Source organism: Salvia splendens, chromosome 9, assembly GCF_004379255.2.
Source record: "Salvia splendens isolate huo1 chromosome 9, SspV2, whole genome shotgun sequence".
Lineage (NCBI taxonomy): Eukaryota > Viridiplantae > Streptophyta > Magnoliopsida > Lamiales > Lamiaceae > Salvia > Salvia splendens.
In genome coordinates, this window is record NC_056040.1 from 31,716,615 (window position 1) to 31,739,483 (window position 22,869).

Genomic DNA, 22,869 nt, shown 5'->3' on the forward strand with positions numbered 1-22,869 from the left:
TAACAAGGAATTTATTTGGTATTTACTTGGAGAGAAATATATTCACAACTTAGGAATTAAAACAATGAATATTTCATAAACAAGAGAACAAAATAAATTAAATCTCCAAGTAGGAAATAAAAGGGGGAGAGCGAAAATTTAATGGGTGCACAAGGAAAATTATTTAAATCCTCAATTAAATAAGAATATGATTTAAATTTGGTAATTTCTTTATAGGAAAAGACTCCCATAAAATAGGTAACAATTAAATAAATGTCCACAAGGAAATTTGAAGCATAAGGGGCGTGTGATATGGAGAGCACAATACAAGGAAAATATCCACGTCCCCAATTAATTTGACTTAGGTATTAATTTGATATTTATTTGAATAGAAGGAATTCCACAAAGCAGGGAAACAATTATTATTTCCTTCTTAATCAAAGTGGCCGAAAATTTGGGTATTATTCCCACAAGGGAATAATTCGAATATTAATCAGATTATGGTGAGGAAACAAAATGTGACAAGATTTAATTGGATTTAAAATAATGAAGGGAATCAACAAGGTACCAATTAAATCAAAGAAATAATCCATCCTCCTAATTAAATTAGGGGATTTTTTCGAAATCCCTCAAGAATAGGCTAGGGTTCGAAATTCATGTAGTACAAGTTTGGAATAGTTTGTTTTGGATTTAATTTGGATAAATATCCCAAAACAATTAATTAAATCCAAGAAAAAGAATATAGTTTCCAATAATTGAAGGGGCCGAAAATAGCCACTTTATTTGGCTAGAACAAAATGCATGCTCTTATTTAGATTAATTTCCCACATTGAAAAAAAATATATATAAATAACACTTCATTCCAAATCACCCATGACAATTTATTCCACATGGCCAACTCAATCACGTAGCAACAATTAAATTTCATAAATAAAATTCTCAATCGACATATTAAAATAAGAGTCGCAAAAATTTTGGTTGACACAGGAGCGTCATTGGATTTCTTACACCCACGCATTAGTAATGGTGCATCTTTATTATGTACTCATATCTCTCGTCAAACAAAACTAACCATGCAGGGGACTCTATTTCTCCTTGATCTGCACATCTTGGAATTGCACGGCCCCAATGTAATTTCGGGAATGTCTTGGTTGGAGTCTATGGGGAGAATATCAGCGGATTTTGTTGATAAGACGCTGGAATTTTACAAGGGGGACGAGTTGGTGTTTTTGGAAGGTGTACACCCAGGTCCGCGCCAATTATCACTCCACTAAATTGGCGCTTTTGGCATCTTTCTCGACGGATCATGAATTTTATGAGGTACTCGAAATTGGTGGGAATGGGGAACCCCAGTAGATTGATGAGGGTGACATATTTCCGAAAGACGTTGCGGATATGGTGCGCCAGGTTCTAGAGGAGTATCGAGCCGTGTTCAGCAGTCCGCAGGGTATGCCTCCGCGCCGATCTTTTGATCATAGGATTCACCTCTTGCCGCATACCAAACCAGTGAATGTACGGCCATACCGGTACCCATATTGTAACGACCCGCTAAGCCGATATTATTAGAAACTATATTATTAGCTTAATTACCTCTATAAGTGACTTTTATGCTATTAAATCTGAGTTACTATAGATTGTCATCGTTGTTTATTTGACGATAGACAAGTGAATAGAATCTACAAATATATAATACACCTATATGAATACAATAAATTTAAATAAATAAATAAATAAGATCCCAAAACCAAAATCTTGATGTCCGATACATCCAACAAAATTTAATACATCCTACGTTTTAAGAAAGCGGGTACTTCAACGTGGACGACCACGAACTTGAACCGATTATACCTACACCAAATTAAATAAACAAGTAAATAAACAAATAATCAATTAATTACTAAAAACAAATCAAATTTATCTAACTTGGTCACCAAGTCAATAAATCAAATTAATTAAAAATTCTTAGATATTTTTCTCCTCCCACATCCAAACCGCCACACTCCTCACCCCTGAATCTCTCCCATATCTTTAACTACTCTCCCTTAATATTAAATCTTCAATCCATTTCTTTCTTCTGATCGGTTTCCGCAGCAAGAAAATTTAAGAAACCGAGAGCTCAATCAATTGAATTATAGAAACTGAATCTGCAAAATCCAGTGGGCTACTCCTTTCGGTCCTACAATTTCACAACCAATATCGAGTTATCGAGGTAAATCTCTTTCCCCAATCTAAACCTTCAATCCAAGAACTGCATAGCATGTTTTTTTTATACTCAACCAAATCGCACAATCCAAAACAATAACTACAATCTGGAATCAATCTTTTAATCGTTTAAATCGAAGCGAACCGAATTCAAGAATCAGACTTTAATTCATGAAATCAATTAGAAACTTACGGGGGGGCTGTTTCGGGGTTGTGCGGGGCTTTTCGGGACGTTTCGGGGTTGGTTCGGTGATGAACGATGGCTGGATTGGACGACAGCAGCGGCGGATTCTCAAACCCAGGGGGATCGGCGGCGGAGAAGCTCGTCCTCGTCGCTGGAGAAGGCTGAAGCGATGTGGCGGCAGAGTTCCTCCACTCCGACGGCGACGACGGCCGCGGTTCACCACGGAAGGCGGAGCTCGGGGATGAACGCTGAGGACGAATTGACGGCAAAATCAACAGCGGCGTTGGAGCGACTGATGCGGCTGGAGCCCGGCGGTGACAGCGGCGACAACAGAGTCTTCCCGGCGTGAGGGTCGACGCGATGGTGGAGAAAACTGCACCGCAGCGGCGTCGGGTACAGCGGCGTGCGACGGAGAGCGACGGAAGGAAATCGGATGATGCCTACGTCGCCGGAGTGCAGCGAGCGTCGGAGGGGAGACGACCGACGGCTCTGGTGTGGAGTGTTGGAGAAGCCGACGGAAATTGGGAGAAATTATTGTTTGATTTTGGTCGAAGATGTAGAGAGGGAGAGACGTGGGAGAGGGTGGAGTATAATTTGGGCTCACTTATTTTTTTTTTTTGAATTGGGCATATTATATTAAAGTGATGATTTGTTAGTTTGGGTTCCATTTAATTTTGGTTTTGGACCCTAAATTAAATAGGAGGAAAAAGGTTGGGCAAACTACTGAATTATTAGTTGGGCTGGGAATAAAGTTTACTTGGGCCAGATTAATTTAAATCCTTGGGCCGATGAATAAATTTAATGGTGAGGAATATTTAATTAATCCTGAAATATTTCGGAGGATGAATAATTTTATCCTAAGTCCGAAATAAATATATTTTCGAGGGGAAATGGTTATGTTAATTTAATTGTGCACTTTTATAATTTTTGGGATTTTAATTCGATATCATGGAGGGAAATACGAGGAGCCAACGGAGGAATTATGGGCGTAAGCGGCCGACCGGCGTCTCAAGCAACGCCTTGGGCGGCCGCCGAATAATCGAAATATGCGAAAACTAAGAAACGAGATAAAAGATTTTAATGAGGGTGCATGCATTCTAATTAGTAGTTTTCTCGCACTGATTGTTGTGTTAATATTATTTTATTTATTTAAAGGGAATTGTTCCATGAGACTCTAATCCGGAAAGAGGAAATACTCAAGTGCGACACCTTTAAGCGATCAAGGTAAGATTTCTTATACTAAAAATACAAATCGTATTTTGTGAAAACACGAACTCATGTTCGTGATTTTTAAGGATGTTGTCTTGCCATAAATGTTTTGTGTATGATGCCTATCTGTTTGGCTAAGGCCAAGTGAATTATGAATGATGATATATGTGAATCGATTCGATTGTGAGTCCTGGTAGGGTGGTGTCCCTACTTGGATCCTCTGACCGTGAACGGCAGAGAAGATGATGGTGGAAGGTGGCCACCTTCCCGGCACATGGAAACCTCTGACATGTTGGGCAGAGAAGGTGACCGTGCGAGAACACCATCTCGACGGCACAATGTGATCAGATATGGCTAAGTACAGGAAAAAGGGACTGCAGTCCAATGTGAATATTTTAGTAAGCTCGGGCCTTTTCAATAAAACCCCGAGTGTTACTGTGATGATGGCTTGACAATATTTTCAAATGTATATTTGTATTTTTTTCGGTAATGTGTTCACTAAGTACTTTTGTACTCAGCCCTGCATATATTTCTAAATGTGCAGGTTGAGCAGCGAAGTGGTGGAGGAAGTGCTATTGAGACAAGGCATTTAATTCAGTCAGATTTTGACTCTCGGAGGTTCATGTCTTCATACATAGAACCGCGTTCATTTTCTTCTGTTGTGCATCTTAAAAGACTCAGGTCTATTTTGTTCAAAACTCTGATATTTTGAAATTTTTACAAACAATTACTCGAGTCTTCATGATCGAGTATCTTTCTTCTATTTATCAGCACTTAATTAGTCATGTCTTGCAACCAATGTTTGATTTTATTTTCCCTTATTTCTTTCCCCGCTTCTTGTACCCCCACTCCTAGTCACGGTACCCCGACTATGCTATCCTTAGCTAGTGCGGTCGTGACACATATTTTCAGAAGGCAGAAATCGGAAAGCAAGTGTGGGACATGATGGAGCAAGGGATTATACAGCGTAGCCAGAGTCTTTTCTCTTCCCCGGTATTATTTATTCGTAAAAAGGATGGCTCATTTCGATTTTGCATCGATTACAATGCGCTCAATCTGGCCACTGTGGTGGACCATTTTCCGATACCGGCAGCGGATGAGCTTTTTGATGAATTGGGGCAAGCAAAATTCTTTACTAAACTGGACTTTCGATCCGGTTATCATCAGATACGAATGCATGAGGATGATGTGTTTAAGACGAAATTCAGAACGCATGCCGGCCATTATGAGTTCCTCGTCATATCATTTGGGCTTACAAAGGCCCCATCAACATTTCAAGCTGCTATGAACAGTATCTTCCAACCATTACTGCGCAGATTTGTGATTGTATTCTTCGATGGCATCTTGGTCTACAGTCCCATCTTGGAGTCTCACCGAACACTGAGCTGCGATATTGACACTGCTGCAGGAGCACCAGCTTTTTTTTAAGATTACCAAGTGTTCGTTCTGCAGCACGACGGTCGAATATCTCGGCCACTTGATTTCTGATGGTCTCCTCAACGCTGACCCTGCCAAGATCGAGGGAATGACAGCCTGGCCGATTCCGGGGAGCGTGAAAAAGTTATGAGGATTTCTCAGCCTAACAGGGTACTACAGGCGTTTTGTCGCCAATTATGTTGTAATTGCAGCCCCATTGACAGACTTACTAAAAAAGGAGGCCTTTATTTGGTCTCCTGCAGCGAAGGCATCATTCAACAACCTCAAAACGGCGAGACATCAGCACCTATTTTACGTTTGCCAGACTTCGACGCTCAGTTTTATGTTGAAACGGATGCCTCTAACACCGACATTGGTGCAGTTCATCTTCAAGCCAGCCACCCCATTGCTTTCTTTAGTAAGAAGCTAGGGCCGAGACGTAAGGTTGCATCCACGTACCACAAGGAGTTGTACGCTACAGTGGAGGTGGTCCAGAAGTGGTGCCAATATCTATTGGGGCGTGAGTTCGTGATTAGAACAGATCAGAAGAGCTTGAAGGAACTAATAAACAATTGTACGTTCGTAAATTGATGTGCTATAAATTTTCTATCGAGTACAAGAAGGGCTCTTCAACTAAGGCGGCAGACGCCTTATCTCGTCGAGAAGAGGTCGACCCCATGAGCAGTACTTCAACTGACAAGCAGCTCTCGGATTCGGCGGCTGCAATGGCCCCCATGGCCATCGCCCAACCTGTACTTACTGTGTTGGAGACCATTCGACAGGAGACTTCATCCCTGCCAGATCTGCAGAAGCTATCGAGAAGAATTCATAAAGGGGACGCACCTAGGCACTTGACTTGGGTGTACGAGATTATTTATTTTAATCATCGTGTTCTAATCAGCCCGCAATCCATCGTAAGAAGACTGCTATTGCAAGAACATCACAGCACGCCGTTGGCCGGTCATCCGGGACACGAACGAACTTTCCATTTATTGGCTGCATGGTTCTACTGGCCGAAGATGCGGAAAGATGTCAAACATTTTATGGATGAATGTGTGGTGTGAAAGTCCACGAAATACTCTACCCAGAAACCTGTCGGGCTACTTCAACCACTGCCAGTGCCGTCCCAAGTGTAGGAAGATGTCTCTATGGATTTTATAACTGGTCTGCCGCAGTCACGCGGCTACACTACCATTATGGTGGTCGTCGACCATCTTTCGAAGTATGCTCACTTCCCCCCGTTAATGACTCAGTTCGACGCTCTGCGCGTGGTGCACTTATTCGTCTACACGGTGGTCCGACACCACAGATTCCCTAAAACATTGGTTTCTGATCGTTATTCGGTCTTCCTATACATGGTTTGGGAAGAAATTCTTCGCATGAGCGGCACAAAACTGCATTTCTCCACTCCTTACCATCCTCAGTCAGACGGCCAGACGGAGGTCCGGAATAGGGGGTTAGAGCAGTACTTGCATGCGTTTACAGCTGACAAGCCGTCCAAGTGGTCAAACTTCCTTCCCTGGGCAGAGTTGGCCTTAAATTGTTTCCATCATGTCGGGTTAGGGATGTCACTGTTTCATGCGTTGTATGGTCGCGACCCACCGTCTCTAGTCGAAGCGCCTCCATCGGCGAAGACACCATCGAATGTGGTGGATATGATTCGACAGAGAGAGGAACTGTTAATCACCTTGCATCGTAACCTGGAGCAAGCAAGGCAGAGGATGACAGAGTCAGCCAATAGGCACAGGAGGCACGTCGAGTTTGAGGTCGGGGATTTGGTTTGGCTGAAGCTTCAGCTATACAAACAACACTCTGTCACAAAGCCTCACTCAGCCAAGCTGGCGCGGTGTTATTATGGACCGTTCGAGATATTGTAGGGGATCGGTCCAGTGGCATATCATTTACGTTTTCCTGATGGCAGTCGTATCCATGATGTTTTCCATGCCAGTCTTCTTCGCAAGTTCGTGGCAGGTGGTGGCCCCCTGGAGGGAGTTCCACGACCGGTATCCTTTGTGGGGTCGCGTCCGGTTGTCACCCCAGTGAGCATTTTGGATTCGAAGGTTGTGTGTGTGGATGAAATCCAAACCGAAATGGTTTTGGTACGTTGGAGCGATGGCTCAGATCCATCGTGGGAGCCGCGTTCCATTGTGAAGAAGCGCTTTCCTGACCTTCCGCTTGAGGACAAGCAGGTTCTTAACAAGGGGGGAGTTATTAAGAACTCAACTGTACCGACCGATGACATCGTAGTTAATCAGCAAGAACATGAGGAAGAGGAGGTGTCGGACATGGAGGAGCAGCCAGCAACGAAGGAGGAGGAGAGCTCGTCGATGGCAAGGAAGTTGAGGCCAAGAGACAAGCTCAAGATGCCGACGAAGTTCAGAATTTCAGCACCAAATAGGCGGGCTGTCTGTGGCGTAACAGCAGTTTTATTTTCTTTTTTTCCTTATTAATTATGTTATTTTTATTATTTTGAGACATTAATTTAATTTCGTTGAGTCGCGCTAAAACTATAAGGCCCCGTTCGGGTTTTCTTTGTTGGTTTTTTCCCGGATGTTTAGGTTAAGTCGAACCAACCCTAGCGTCCTAGAAACATATAAATAGGCTATTTCATTTACCTCACTTTTTATGAATGAAATATTTTGCCTAAACCTATATTTTTTCACAAGCAAAACAAATTGATCGCTGCCGATGGAACACGAGTTCCGCGCTCAGCAAAACGAATTATCCACGAGAAGAGGGTTCCCGGAGTTGTTACGGAAAACGTCCGTAACATAACCACACTCAAACGTCGTTCACAACCAATTTACCACGCAGAAAACTTAGACTTGTTTGTTTCTTATACATTTAAATGTTTAAGAAATATCTTATAAATGCATAAACAAACACAATGCGACAAAATTAATTATTCTAACATTAGGTTAAAAGTGGATTGTATAGTTAATGTATGTAGTTCTACTCGTGTAAATTGCTTGAAACATGCTTTTCAATAAAGCAATCCTAATCCTAATACGACGACGAAGAGTTTATCTCTTCTTCAATATTTTAAAAGTAGAGGGAATTTAGTGGCGCAAGTATGAGGATAATTAGATGCGTCCTAATTTAAATAATTTAAATTTAGTTAAGGATTTTATCTAAAAAAGATATGCTTGTAATTTCTTTAATGTCAAACGAATGCTTCGATCGGTAAGAAGGGCTTATTATTATTCACTGATAATGATCATCATACATTGGGCACAATTATATATGACAAGGATAGGCTATACAAGGAAAACATTCATTAATTACATTGATTGATATCTCATATGCTTGGTAAGATATAATCTAGCATATCTCACGTGTGCTTTGGAGCATATCTCGTGATCTTCCGTGATCTTCTCTAACACTCCCCCTCAAGTTAAGTGACGGGATTCCCGACACTTAACTTGCACAATACTTCCCGAAATGACTTCGAGTTCACTGCTTTTGTCAATATGTATGCCAGCTGGTCCTCGGATTTGACATAGGGCATCTCGACTATCTTTGCCTCAATATTGTCCTTTATGAAGTGCCTATCAACCTCCACATGTTTAGTCCGGTCATGTTGAACTGGATTCTCTGATATACTTATGGTCGCCTTATTATCGCAGAACAACTTGCATGTTTGGGACGACGAAAGTTCTAACTCCCTCATAAGCTTCCTCAGCCATAGTAATTCTGTTAGTCCACTCTTAATTCCTCGAAACTCTTCTTCTGCGCTAAAAAGCGCCACCACCTTTTGTTTCTTGCTTCTCCATGTCACAAGATTACCTCCTACAAAGGTGAAGTATCCTGCTGTGGACTTCCTATCATTTGGGTTGCCGGCCCAATCAGCGTCAGTAAATCTATGTATCTGTAGGTGTCCATGTTTTTCAAATAGAAGCCCGTGTTCGTCTGACCCTTTCAAATATCTCACGATCCTTAAAATTGCTTCTCAGTGCTCTTATTGGGGTGCGTGCATAAACTGACTTACGATCCCTACAGCATACGCAATATCTGGTCTCGTATGTGATAGATAAATTAACTTCCCGAGCAATCGCTGGTATCTTCCTCTGTCAGTCTTCCTTGCTTCTTCCTTCATCTGCAGTCCATGATTCTGGACCATCGGAGCGTCTGCTGGTTTACAATCCACCATCCCGACTTCAGCTAGCAAATCCAGAACATACTTCTTCTGGTTGATAAAAATTCCCTTCCTCAATCTTAGCACTTCTATTCCTAAGAAATACTTTAATGGTCCCAAATCTTTCATCTCGAACTCGCTGAACAGATTCTTCCCTAGTTCGGCCATTTCCTCTGTGTCGTCCCCAGTAAGAATCATGTCATCCACATATATGATCAAGCATGTAATTTTATCTCCCCTCTTCTTGATGAACAGCGTGTGGTCGGAATTACTCTGCTTGTACCCAAACTTCTTCATTACCTCTATGAACCTTCCGAACCATGCTCTCGGGGACTGCTTCAGTCCATATAAAGTCTTCTGCAGTCTACACACTTCTCCTCCTTTAAACTCGTCAGTGAACCCGGGTTGAGCCTCCATAAAGACTGGTTTTGGTAACTCTCCATGTAGGAAGGCATTCGACATATCAAATTGATGAAGGCAATCGAGAATAGCACCCTTACAGTGTTAATTTTTGCCACGGGTGAAAAAGTGTCCTTGTAATCGACCCTATAGGTTTGGGTGTATCCCTTTGCTACCAGCCTGGCTTTATATCTCTCAATTGTGCCGTCTGGCCTCCTCTTTATCGTTAACACCCATCTACACCCGACAGTTCTTACTCCTTCAGGCAACTTGTCTTTGACCCAAGTATTGTTTCTCATCAGTGCCTTCATTTCAGTGAGCATAGCCTCCTTCCAGTGTTTGTGTTTCATTGCTTCCTCAGCTGACTGCGGGATCTCTTCTTCTTCATATAGAGCAGCTTCAAATGCTCTTGCCATTTTTGATAGATTCCCTTGCACAAAATTTGTCACTCCGTATCTGCTCTTTTTTCCAATTTTTTCGGGGGAATATCTCTTCGGTGAGACTCCTCTTGTGCTCTGGGGGGGGGCAGAATATACTTCCCAGTGTCACTATCAATCACATTGATCTCTTTCGATGATTCTGCACCTACTGGGTCAGTAGAGACTGTATTGAGATTCAGTTCAGTAATTACCTCGAATATCGGTGGAAGAGGATCGGGGGATCGTGGATGAGATGACTCACTTGGCGAGACATGTTCGGCGGTAGTGACAACTGGTTCTGTTAGATCCTCAATCGAGGAATTTGGAAGTGGCACGACCCAACTTAGATAGTCCACGGAATTACAGGAATCACTCTCCCCCTAACTACTAAGGTGGGTATGGTAGAAGAATTCGGTTTCTAGGAAATTACAGTTCATGGTGGTGGTGATTTTCCTGGTATGAGGATCATAGCACCGATAGCCCTTTTGGTTAACGCCATACCCTACAAAGACACATTTGGTAGCACATGGGGATAGTTTGGTTCTTTCGTGTTTGGCGATGTGAACATAAACTGTGCAACCGAAGACTCTCGGTTGAAGGTTCAAGTGTGGAGGGATTTTGGATAGAAAGGATAGGATATCAAGGGGGTTTTTTTGTTTAGGATTTTTGTTGGTAGGCAACTCATGAGGTAGACAGATGTAGCTATTGCTTCCGACCAAAGTGTTGTGGAACTTTAGATTCGATCATTAGGGCTCGGGCTATTTCTAGGATCGTCCTATTTTTCCGTTCGGCCACCCCATTTTGTTCTGGTGTATAGGCACATGAAGTCTGGTGAACCATTCCCTTTTCTTGGAAGAATTAGGTCATGAGACTGTTAATGAATTCTCTCTCATTGTCGGATCGAAGAGTTTTGATTGTGGTATGAAATTGGGTTTGAACCATTTTAAAAAACAAAACAAGCTTATCCATAACCTCATACTTATGTTTCATAAAATAGATCCAGGTCATTCTAGTGCAATCATCAACAAATATAACAAAATATAGAAAACCATTTTCCCCGGCAAAAGGTGCAGGACCCCACACATCAGAATGAAAGGAGAACATAGATTGCATACGAGTGTTCAAGAGTTTAAATAATTGTCGGTGGCTCTTTACCATAACACAAGTTTCACAAAAGAAATCAGTAGGAACAGAAAGGTTCAGAAAAAGCAGTTTAAAATAACCAGGGGAAGGGTGTCCTAGTCTTCTGTGCCACAGCCAAATTTCTTGTCTCATGGATCCGTGAGCCAGCATCGCACTACCATGTTGAGCTATCTTGTCCACATAGTAGAGTCCACACTTCTCAGTGCCACGCCCAAGTATCCTCTTCGTCCGAATATCCTGTAAAATACAGAAGTTGGGATGCATCAGAAGAGTGCAATTTAATTCATTTGTTACATGACTGATAGACATCAATCGCTGAGATAAAGTTGGAACATATAAGCAGTTTTGGAGATGGAGTGTAGGGGAAATTTCAATAGTTCCAGACCCTTCAACAGTAATCAACTCCCCACTTGTTGTTTTAATATAGGTTTTAGTGATTCTACTCATGCTAATAAAATCATTTCTATCTGGTGTCATAGTATCAGTGGCCCCACAATAAAAAATCCAACCCTTTGACATACTAGTCTCTCTATTTACGTGAAAGGGAGCAAATGGGTTTTCTGTCACATATTCACATATATTGGGGCTAATATCAGAATTTCCAATATGAAAGGAGTCAGTATTTAATTTCCAGCAATCTGGAGGTCTTCTTTTTAAAGGATGGGGTCGAAAAACTAATTTTCCATAGTTCAGAGTAGGCAGACATAATTTAAACAAGTTTCTAGGGTTTGATTTTAAACCAAACTCGATACCTCCATTATCCGGCGCCGCTCCCTCCCGTTTGGCAAAATTGCCGGCTCCTCAGACATTGCTGCCACCGATTGACGCCTCTTGGTTCACCGCCGGTCCCTTACCGGTTGTTCCCCCATGGTAATTTTGATTCCATGGTTGCCCGTCCTCGGTAACTCCGACAACCATTCTCGCCCAAGGCTGCGCAGCTTTCATCCTCTGCCTCTCCTCCCACCATTCGGGGTATCCTAGTCGCTTGAAACATGTCTCGTACGTGTGTTTGGGTCATTGGAAGTGGGTGCACCATAGGCCGGATTTATCAGGACGGCTCCCCGGTCGGCTGGCAGTGGCTGCTTGGCGCGGTGCTGCTCCATTCCGGTATGATGAGCGTTGGCTTTGGGCAGCGAATCCACTCCCGATGCCATCCCTAGAAGATGTATCTCCGGTGTTGCCGCCAGCGGTTTCAAGGGTGGGTTAGGATGACGCCGGTGGCATGATTTGACGTCGAGCCACCTCCGTCTTTACCTACCCGTAGGCCGCTTCAACTGATGGGTAGGGATCATCCTTGAGGATATCCCATTTGATCGAATCATATTCGAGATTCAATCCAGCCAGAAACTTGAACAATCTCTTCTCGTTCGAATGGGTTCGGTATTGGTTGACTCCCTTGTCACAACAAGTAATCGGCTGCTTCTGGCAGCGGTCGACATTGATCCACAGCCCGTGGATCCTTCGGTAATACGTTTCCAAGTCCATATTGCCTTGTTTGATCATGATTATTTTCTCCTCCGGGTCGTAGATGAGATATTTGTCGGCCTTGTTTTCAAAGGTTACGGCTAGACTATCCCACAACGCCTTTGATGTTTGATGATGAGCGAAATCGGAGATAATTTCATTCTCAATGTTATCGACGATCCACGAGAACACCACCAAATCATCCTCTTCCCAATCATCATATCCCCCGCTACCCGGTTTTGGGGGTTCTTTCCGGATGTGTGAGTAGTCGTCTCGGCCTCCTATCTTGACTTTCATAAGTGTCGACCACAATGGGTAGTTCTTTCCGTTGAGCTTGAATGCCACCGTGACATTCTTGCTATTCTTCAATTTTGCTGGCTGTTCTGGATCGAAATTATTGTCCTCTGTATCTGACATTTTGTGTTACAGGATTGATTATTCTGGTTCTTGGCTAGGAAGGTCGGGATTGGTATCGGCTATGATGAGAATTTTCTGAGCCGTGGTCGTTTTTCTGGCTCTGATGCCATGTCAAACGAATGCTTCGATCGGTAAGAAGGGCTTATTATTATTCACTGATAATGATCATCATGCATTGGGCACAATTATATAGGACAAGGATAGGCTATACAAGGAAAACAATCATTAATTACATTGATTGATATCTCCTATGTTTGGTAAGATATAATCTAGCATATCTCCCGTGTGCTTTGGAGCATATCTTGTGATCTTTCGTGATCTTCTCCAACATTTAACAACAAATATCTGCAGCTAATTAACAAATATTTTGATTACTTTTTATTTCTAGTGGAAAAATATTACTAGAGGATTTTTTCCGTTGCCATTAGGAGTGAGAAAAATCTGCAGCCAAATTTTGAAGATAATATTGGCGCGAAATTGTAAATAAAATATTGTTAGTGGAGAATGAATTTTCAAAATTAGAAAATGCATATTCTTTTGGGACGGACTAAAAAGAGAAGAATGCATATTCTTGTGGGACGAGTGAGTATTATAGTATCTCTTTAAAGAGAACAATGAAAGACGATAGAAATAGTGGGTTGCGTTAGTGTGCTAGCTAATTTACAGTAATAACTAATAACTTTTAATTTCGTGTATTAAAATGATCAACACAAAGACATAATAAAATCAATACAAACATGTAAATTTAAATATCAACACAAAGACATGTTTATCAACACAAGAAGATTGATAAATTTATGTCTTTGTGTTGATATTTTTAACATGCAAAATTTATATTAGTTATTAGTGTAATACATACTAGTATTATAGTAAATTTTTGTCTTGGCGACAAATTGACATTTAAAACTCCGGAATATTATTCGTAAGTCGTAGATCGTAACGTATAACATAATGGCACATAGCTTATATAGTAGCTAAAAATTACTAATACTTGGAAGTTTGTTGAGCACCAGGGAATTAAACAGAAACAAGTTTTAGAAAGCTGAAGCAAAGGTGTAATCAATGGTAATAATGAATATCTTTGTGAGAAGATAAATAACATGGATTATTTGGGGTTGAGCATAAGGAAGCGTTTGGGTGAAAAAGCGAGTAGGCTGAGATGGAAGCAGTTATGACCATTAAAAGTGCTGCTACATATCCACATATCAATGCTCCTCCTATTTGAAAACAGAATCTGGTGAACCTGTTGCACAGCTTCATCCATTGGAAGCTCTTCTCTCCTGTGATCGCAATTGTCGACCCTTGGACTGCAGCTGTTGTCGCGCCAAACACTGTGTACGCTGCAGCCTGCATATTACACTCGTTAAATACTCTCTCTCTCTCACTCTATAGCTAAGTCGTACCTATTCCTTTTTCAGATTGTCCTACTATAATGTTAAGGACCTAATTCCTTAACGTCGATTTCCACGCAAAATCAAGAAACGAGATGTCGTCGTTTGTCGAGCGCCCAACGTTGGGTCGTGACTTGGACGGCAAAAAAGGGGCGGTTGAGCGCGAGATCAGCCCCGTCTGCAACCTTAGGAGATGTTTCTTGTTTGCTACTCAATTGAGCCAAAAGAATGATAATTTCATATATTGATTGAATGAATAAAAAAGATAACAGTCTATCCTATTTATAATGCTACTGACTTAATGAATAAGAAAACAAAGATATAGAAAAATATATGCTAAATCCCTATAATATCTAAACTAAATAATAATAATAGAGGTTCGTATCAACTCCCCCACGGTTAAAATCCACCTTGTCCTCAAGGTGGGAACCACGAAGCAAAAATGAGAGTTGAAAGCAGAAGCTTCAGCGAGGCAACTCCTCCTGGATCAAACACACACCGAACAGATGTACGTCTCCCTTCTTCACTTTCATAAAATCAACAAAGGAGACCCAACTTTGTCGGAAAAATTCCTTGCCAAATCGAAAAGCTTGTCCACGCCTCCCAGAATGCCCAAGCATGGCATGTCATTACTCGGAGGGATCAACCTTGCATCTTTGTCTAGCGATGCTGATCGATGATTCATACTTGGAACATCACTGACATTCAAATCCACATAGACACAAGCAATTATGGGCAAATCGGTGTAAGCACCATCTCCTTTCTTGCCCCAACAATTTCCAACAACATTTTTGGATGACACTTGAACAACATTGAGTGAGGCGATTATCTTCTCCACTTCACCAATAGAACCATCCTCCTCTTTATCTTCTAGCAATGTCTCCTCCTTTTCACCAATCTTCTCATCATATACCCCAACGAGCACTTGCGGTGACTCATTGTCGTTCTTGACAATCACTTTGTTCTTGACGAACTCTCCAGGGGACTCGTTGTTTGGAACATCAAGAGGAGCGCCATCATTGTGAACATCGGTAATGTCATTGGGAACATCATCACCGAATACTATCGTGGGAGTATTATCAGTTTTCTCTTCGGCTAAATTCTCATCTTGAATGTTCTCCTCAAACTCCTCCCCATCATCCGCATAACAGAGAATGCATTGTTTACACACATGTCCCATCACCCATTTCTCGGGACAGTGCCAGCAGAGACCCAACCTGGACCGTTCTGACTTCTCCGCCAGGGAGACCCGTATTAGCGGCAGGCGTGGCTGCTCCGGAGTTTGACTGGTCACACGTGCGGGCTGACTGTATAGGTCTCGCGTTGGCTTTTCGGTGAAGTAGCGGGGTTGGTGGAAGGCGGGCTGGACTCGCGCTCTTACCTCCCCCCGAGGGCGAGGTCAGTCCCAGCACGTCTCCGAGCGTCGGGCCCGGTCAACGGTCGGGTAGCCGCGGTCCTGCTGTTGCGCTGGTGGGTCCCAGCACGTTGGGCGGTGTCGCTGCGTTGCGGTTGTCGGGTGCCGCTGCGTTGCAGTTGGCGGGTAGCGATCAAACCCTAATTGGGTCTGATGATCTCCGCGATCAGATAGGTGGCCACCACTCTCGACGTAGCCACCGCGGTGTCGGGGCCAGGCGTCTTGCGCGCGATCGCGGTACCCGATGGGCTGGTATCTCGACCGTGGGCGACGATCAGGTGGATCCAAGTGGTGTGAGACGTAGGGTGATTCTGGATCAGGCCACGAGGGCGGACGGATTACTTCCACCCGGCTGCTCGGAGGGTCCCAACTAGTTACACGGCGAGGGTTGGCCCGCTGGTAGGGACGGAATGGTTGTGTGGCCTGAGGGAAGTCGTATTGACGACGGCAATAGCCGGGATAGTCGTATGACATGTTGACGGACTGAGGCGTGGCTGTGGTGGATGATGATCGTCTGACTTCGACGCGGCACGCGGGAATCCTTCTCGTCGGGCGTTGCAGAAGTAGTGTTGTCCTGCGGCTAGAGCTCGACGGGCAGGCGGGACTCGACAACCAAAGCAGTTGCTCTGCGCAGAATGTTTTCCGTCGGGCAGCGGTGTAGCTTCGGTTCGAGATGGTGGGAGGGTCAGCTCTCAATGAAAGCACCAGTTGTTAAGGACCTAATTCCTTAACGTCGATTTCCACGCAAAATCAAGAAACGAGATGTCGCCGTTTGTCGAGCGCCCAACGTTGGGTCGTGACTTGGACGGCAAAAAAGGGGCGGTTGAGCACGAGATCAGCCTCATCGGCAACCTTAGGAGATGTTTCTTGTTTGCTACTCAATTGAGCCACAAGAATGATAATTTCATATATTGATTGAATGAATAAAAAAGATAACAGTCTATCCTATTTATAATGCTACTTACTTAATGAACAAAAAAACAAAGATATAGAAAAAGATATGCTAAATCCCTATAATATCTAAACTAAATAATAATAATAGAGTTTCGTATCATATAGCTACATCATTTCTTTGTCCGACACAAAGCAACAAATCTCACCTATCTTACTTTATTCTGTATTTTATTCTATCTTCACTTATAACAATTTTTATAAATCTTGTGTTCAAAATTAATGGCTCTACATTATTGTGAACATGAAATGTTTGTAGTTGTAGTTGGTTGCGATAAAGGTTTGTTGTGTGCTTTTCAGCCATTAATATCTCCTAACTTAAACAACAATTTAATATACCAAGTTGCGTTTATTTAACTAAAAGAAAATTAATTAATTGTAAGTAATGTGTAGCATTTATTTCCATAAACCTTCCAACTGTACCTAGAAACGTATGGCTCTGGTTGACGCATCATATATGCATAATGTATTGGATCATTGGATGGATAACAATTTTAATATCGTAGATTTAGAAAATCAGAAGAGGAATAGGATACTTGTCATTGTTTCACAAAAACATTAAAATATGAAAAGAAAATCAATATTTTCTCGTGTTAGAACTTTACCATTTCGTCAAACAAAAATAAGAAAAAACAACTTTCGGTCTTCAAAATATAGCTTGTAAAGCAATGATATCGAAACGGAAGAAATTATGTATCCTTATTTCTGACATGATCATATATCCAATAACTCGAATTTATTAAGATTTGAAATCCTATGTCTAAACTCATCAGTATCTCTAATGAGGGGTATGCAGCTAAGGCTCTTCATCTATGGGCTAAAGAGATTTGAGCTATTTTAGAAGGGTTCTTTTTTAGATATGAGTCGCTTATAACGGGATAAACGCATAAAATAATCCTTCTAAAATAGCTCAAAATCAATTGATAGTAATTAACGAGATTTCTAATTATTTTTGTTCATACAGAAAACTAGGTATGCATACATATGATATGAAGGAACAGTTCAGAACATTACGGCACTCATGTGGTAATTTAAAATACTTCATTACATGTGAATTTATGAAATGCTTTTGAGATCTGAATTCTGCTTGTATAAATACACAAAAGAATACCACCCTTAGGGTGTGTTTGGTAGGAAATACTATAGGATAACTTAAACTAGGATAAATCATCTTGATTTAGCATACACAGGATAACATGCATTCATGTTCGGTAGATTAGGATATGATGACGAATGACATGCTACATGCCTTATGTGAGCTTCTTATAGCGTTGTTCATTTTGATTTATATATTTAGTTTGATTCTAATACATTAAAAAATATTATTGAAAACTTGAATGTCACAAAATTCATAAAAATCAAAGTTTGATATGTTATTTTATTAATTTGTTGAAAATTGTAGAGAAAATGAGCAAATTGAGCTTTGTTTTTTTTATAAATTTTGTGATATTAAAAATTTCAATAACATTTTTTAAGGTAATAGAATCAAACTAAATATATAAATAATAACGAACAACGCCAAACGTGCGTCAAACGAGAGTGGTGCTCACATAATGAGCTCACATAAGATATGTACCATATCATTCCTCATGATATGAGTATATATAATCAAAATAAATTACTCTATCTTTCCAACTAAGTTTAGCCACTTCTTTTTTGCACACGTTTTGAAAAAAAAATAGTTAAAGTGGATATATATTAAAGTAAAAGCAAGAATAATATAGAGATGATTCTTCTCTATACTATTCTCGCTTCACTTTAACTATTTATTATGATTTTTTCAAAATGAGTTCAAAATATAAGTGAATCAACTTAGTTGGGACGGAGATAATATATGATAACAAGGAAAAAGACTATTATACCCTTAACACACCATGCTAAAATATAAAAAAAGACCAATTCATCAGCCCCAAATGCACATCGAGCACCGCCAGACATTCAGGGAAATAACCCGAATATGAGAGTCAAACTTAAAATATTGAAGATGCTAAACATTATCATTAAGATAAAAACATAAACTCAATTTTAACAAAATAAACTCACAAAATTCCGATTAAGCAAAAGTGTGCAATTTTCTAATCCTAAATAAAAGTATATATGTAAAGTTTCATGCCCCGTGTGTACCTTAACTGGCATCCTTTTCAAGTTGTTGAGGAATTAAATTTGAGTAGTAGTTAGGTGGTGGTTTATAAGTAGTAGTTACACTGCCATTAATTTGGAAATAATTACGAGTACTAAACACAAATTTAATTAAGTACGCGTAAATATTAAATATACATTAAATTGAATATAGTATTCATTCATAATCTATTATTAGCTTTCTTACAAACTTTGGAAATACATATAATATTATTACTTATTTTAATTTAAAATGATCGATTATTCGAAATTCAGACAATATCTATACTTGGTGTGCGTTATATGGCTAACTTTTTAAGTAGTTAACTCTGCTAACTCATCAATGCAGTATATTAAAAATGTCAACATGGTGCCATTAAAATGTCAACACAGTATATTGAAATGTACACAAAATTATGTGTTGACATTATAATGTCATCGTATTGACATTGTTAATACACTGCAGTAATGAGTTAGCAGAGTTAGCAACTTAAAAAAGTTAGCAATTGATCACACTCATCTATACCCTATACTATATAATATTATAAATTCATTTATTTTACATGCATTGCACGTACCTCTTATTTTTATTGAGAGTAATATATATAAAAAATATTAAAGGAAGAAACGCCATTCTATGAATAAACCAACATTGTCGTAAAAATATTTAAATAGAGAAGTATGAATGTGTAATGTGTTAGTATGTAGCACCCAAAAAAATTATTGTAACAAAATAGATACACATTAACATTGATAGCAATTCGCATTGGAAATTCCCGAGAAAGAAACTGTTACAATATTATTCTAACTAGATGTGGGGCTCATTTGCATGTCAGAATTTTTAAAATGCAGATCTTATGTAAAAACAACACAATATTAACGGTAGAATGACAACCAACATCACATCATCACAACCAACACTAACATGATCACAAATCAAAAGAAAGGCTCATCGTATGAATATTGTAGAAGTATAGAAACCTAAATGCTTATTCTTCCACATCCAATCTTGAGTGGCCTGAACAAAATAAGCAAAATATTAAAATCCTCGTGATTTTAAAAACAGAAAAAAGTGCCTGTTTCGTAGAATCTAACCTCATATATCGTGCGGGTAGTTCACGCTTGTGCATATCCAATTTACTAAAATCTACAATAACCATTGCAGAATATTCTCCACTTTATTATTTTACAAATTTGATATACTTCTTTGTATACAACATTAACCGTACAATCACAACCAGCATCATCATCATCACAAACCAAAATCTTCAAACCTTCACGACTTGTAACTCTTGAAATACAACATAAAGTTGTCTGTGATTGAATACAAGTTTTATAAAAAATAATCCAACTTGAGCAAGAGATTGCCCTTGACTTTTGTTGATGGTCATTGCATATGATACAATCAAAGGGTATTGTTGACGTTGAAACTTGAATGACAATCTTGCATCAAAATGTACTAACGACACCTAGGTATCAACACTTTATGACCCACATTATGCCCACTAAATACTTTTCCTTCTAAAATATGATCATCCAATCGTGAAATAATCAAACGAGTATATTACACAGTCCATTAGAAGGATCTATATTTCTCAATAGCATTCCAGGGGTACCAATCTTCAATAATAGTTCATGACTGGGAGTACCCGAACATTTTAACTGATTTAAAAATCCAAATCCATGAACTTGAGGCAAAGCACTGAAGTTCAAGTCAGTTTCGATATGCAATTTTAACTAAAAGAACGTTCTTTAGATTTATTCAAAGCTATCATATAGTCATTGACCAAGCCCATCATGTCTAATGTAGGAGCCTTAATAGTTCGATCAAGGAAATAAGAACTTAACTCACCATGGTTCACGTAGTTTGGATAATTGCCATCAACCTTCAATAAAAGGTCACTCAAAATATTTTTATTGGCATGACCATCATTGTAATGTCTGACAACTCAATCTCAAATATATGATATCCATTTTGAAAATCCTTTCAACTTCGAGGCTTCCTCATCCAATGCAATACCAAAACGTCTCATATTTTTAATTAACCTCAAAACTTTGCAACTTTTCACAACTTTTCCAAATATTTGAAGAATTAATAGAAGCATTAACAATATTTAGGCTACTATACTTAGGAACAACCGGTAGTACCTATCTAAAATCAATACAAAACAACGGTTTTCTTAGCAAATTGCAAAATTATGCTTGATTCAGTGATATTTCAGATGATATCTTGCAAAGTCATATTCAAAACCTCGATACAATATTTATGAATCATTGGAGCTTGATCCCATATAATAAGTTTGTCCTTTGAATCAATAAGGCAAGCTCACTTCCTTCATTTATATTGCGAGCTGAATCTTTACTTGGATTTATAGGAATCTTAAACCGTGAATGAGCAGTCTTCCACCACGTAATAACTGCGAGACTATGCCACTTGAAGCAACATTCAACGCAATTGTATCTTTCAGTTGTATATCCGTTGACAATGATTTCCCCAAAAAATTTTGTCACTAGCCACAGACAAAAAATATTGCACCAATTCTTGAATTCACTGACATTATGTACATGCCGCTGCTCATCAGTAAACTTCGTCATTAATTTCAGAAGATCTTTCGACAAATTTACATGAACGTAAGATAATTTTTCATTCATCAATCTATAAAAAGAACATTAAAAATACTACGAAAAGAGATATAGAATACAATCAAAATTGCATAAACTTCTTGTAGCACCCCGAAAAATTGTGACTTTTATTATTATTATTTTTTATTTGATGGCTTATTTTTTTTAATTAATATGGATGTTGAATGAAAACTTCTTTTGTGGAAATTGAGTCTCTATGTGTTTGAGTTAATTATGTGAAATTAGCTGTTGTGAGTTATGTGAGTTAATATGATTAAGCTTCCAATGTGTGAATTAAATTAAATGGGATCATGCATAATAATTCTAGCCATTTTATGAAATTTTCGGCTCTCCTATTTATTGGAAATAATACTTTCTTTCGTGGATTTAATTAATTGCTTTGGTATATTTATCCAAATTAAATCCAACCCAAACTATCCATATGCTATTCTACATGATTTTCGACCCCTTGGCCATCCCTTGAGATTTTCGAAATCTCCTATTAATTAGGAGAGAGATTTATTTTTGTAGATTTAATTGATATCTTGTTTATCTCTTTCCTTGAATTAAAGTCCAATTAAATCTTATCATATCTTGCCAAATCTCTCCATATCCTATGTTAATTAGGATTTGATTCTTTCTTTCCCTAAAATCTCATAATTTTCTCTCATATGCCTTTCAATTACTTGTGGGATTAATTTATTTGTTATCTATTTTGTGGGAGTCTTTTCCTACAAGAAATTACCAAATTTAAATCCTATTCCTATTTGATTTGAGGATTTAAGTATTTTTCCTTGATTTTTCCCATTATACACGCCCCTTTTTATTTCCCCACTTGGAGATGCTTGAATTATTTTGTTACCTTATTTATGAGATACTTAATATCTTTTTACCTATTTTGTGAGTATCTTTCTCTCCAAGTAAATACCAAATAAATATCTATGCTAATTAAATAGCAATTTTCAAAAATTACTCCCCCACATACTACACGCCTATTTTCCTTTTAATGGTGGGATTTATTCATTGACCTATATTTTATTCTTCCACAATTTTAATTGCTTTATTGTGGGATTTATCCTAGACTATTAAAACAACCCTAACCCTAGCCCTCATATTTTCGCCTCCCTCTTCTCTCCATACCACACGTCTCTCTCTTCCTCTCCTTCTCCACCAATCCTTCACCAATTCCTTGTTCTTGCATCATTGTGGAGTTGAAAATTCAAGATTCATCAAAGAATCGCATCATTCGTCATTCCTACCGATTGTTTTTCAAGAGAAATGTATAATTTGATTCATCTTTCTCCTTCTTACCATTGAATCCATGTTTCTTGATCCCCTCATGCATATAGTGAGTGTAGAAATTGTAGATCTAAAAATTCATCGGTTGGGAAGGATGTTTGCATGAG

General features: G+C 39.6%; 2 protein-coding genes and 2 long non-coding RNA genes across 4 annotated transcripts; 1 reads left to right on the top strand and 3 right to left on the bottom strand.

Annotated features, from left to right (window-relative positions):
* Positions 1–1,679: 1,679 nt before the first annotated feature.
* LOC121747154 lies at positions 1,680–3,509 on the bottom strand. Its single transcript, XR_006039150.1, has 2 exons — positions 2,375–3,509; positions 1,680–1,827 (listed from the first exon to the last, which is right to left on the bottom strand). It is a non-coding gene; the product is annotated as an uncharacterized LOC121747154 (long non-coding RNA).
* Positions 1,893–4,178, top strand: LOC121747153. The gene is made up of 3 exons (XR_006039148.1): positions 1,893–2,188; positions 3,521–3,589; positions 4,119–4,178. It is a non-coding gene; the product is annotated as an uncharacterized LOC121747153 (long non-coding RNA).
* Positions 4,179–8,948: 4,770 nt separating this feature from the next.
* On the bottom strand, positions 8,949–9,422 carry LOC121749429 (uncharacterized mitochondrial protein AtMg00810-like). Its single transcript, XM_042143999.1, has one exon. The coding sequence runs from the start codon at positions 9,420–9,422 to the stop codon at positions 8,949–8,951; it is 474 nt and encodes a 157-aa protein (XP_041999933.1).
* Positions 9,423–12,340: 2,918 nt separating this feature from the next.
* Positions 12,341–12,967, bottom strand: LOC121749430. Its single transcript, XM_042144000.1, has one exon. The coding sequence runs from the start codon at positions 12,965–12,967 to the stop codon at positions 12,341–12,343; it is 627 nt and encodes a 208-aa protein (XP_041999934.1).
* Positions 12,968–22,869: the final 9,902 nt, after the last annotated feature.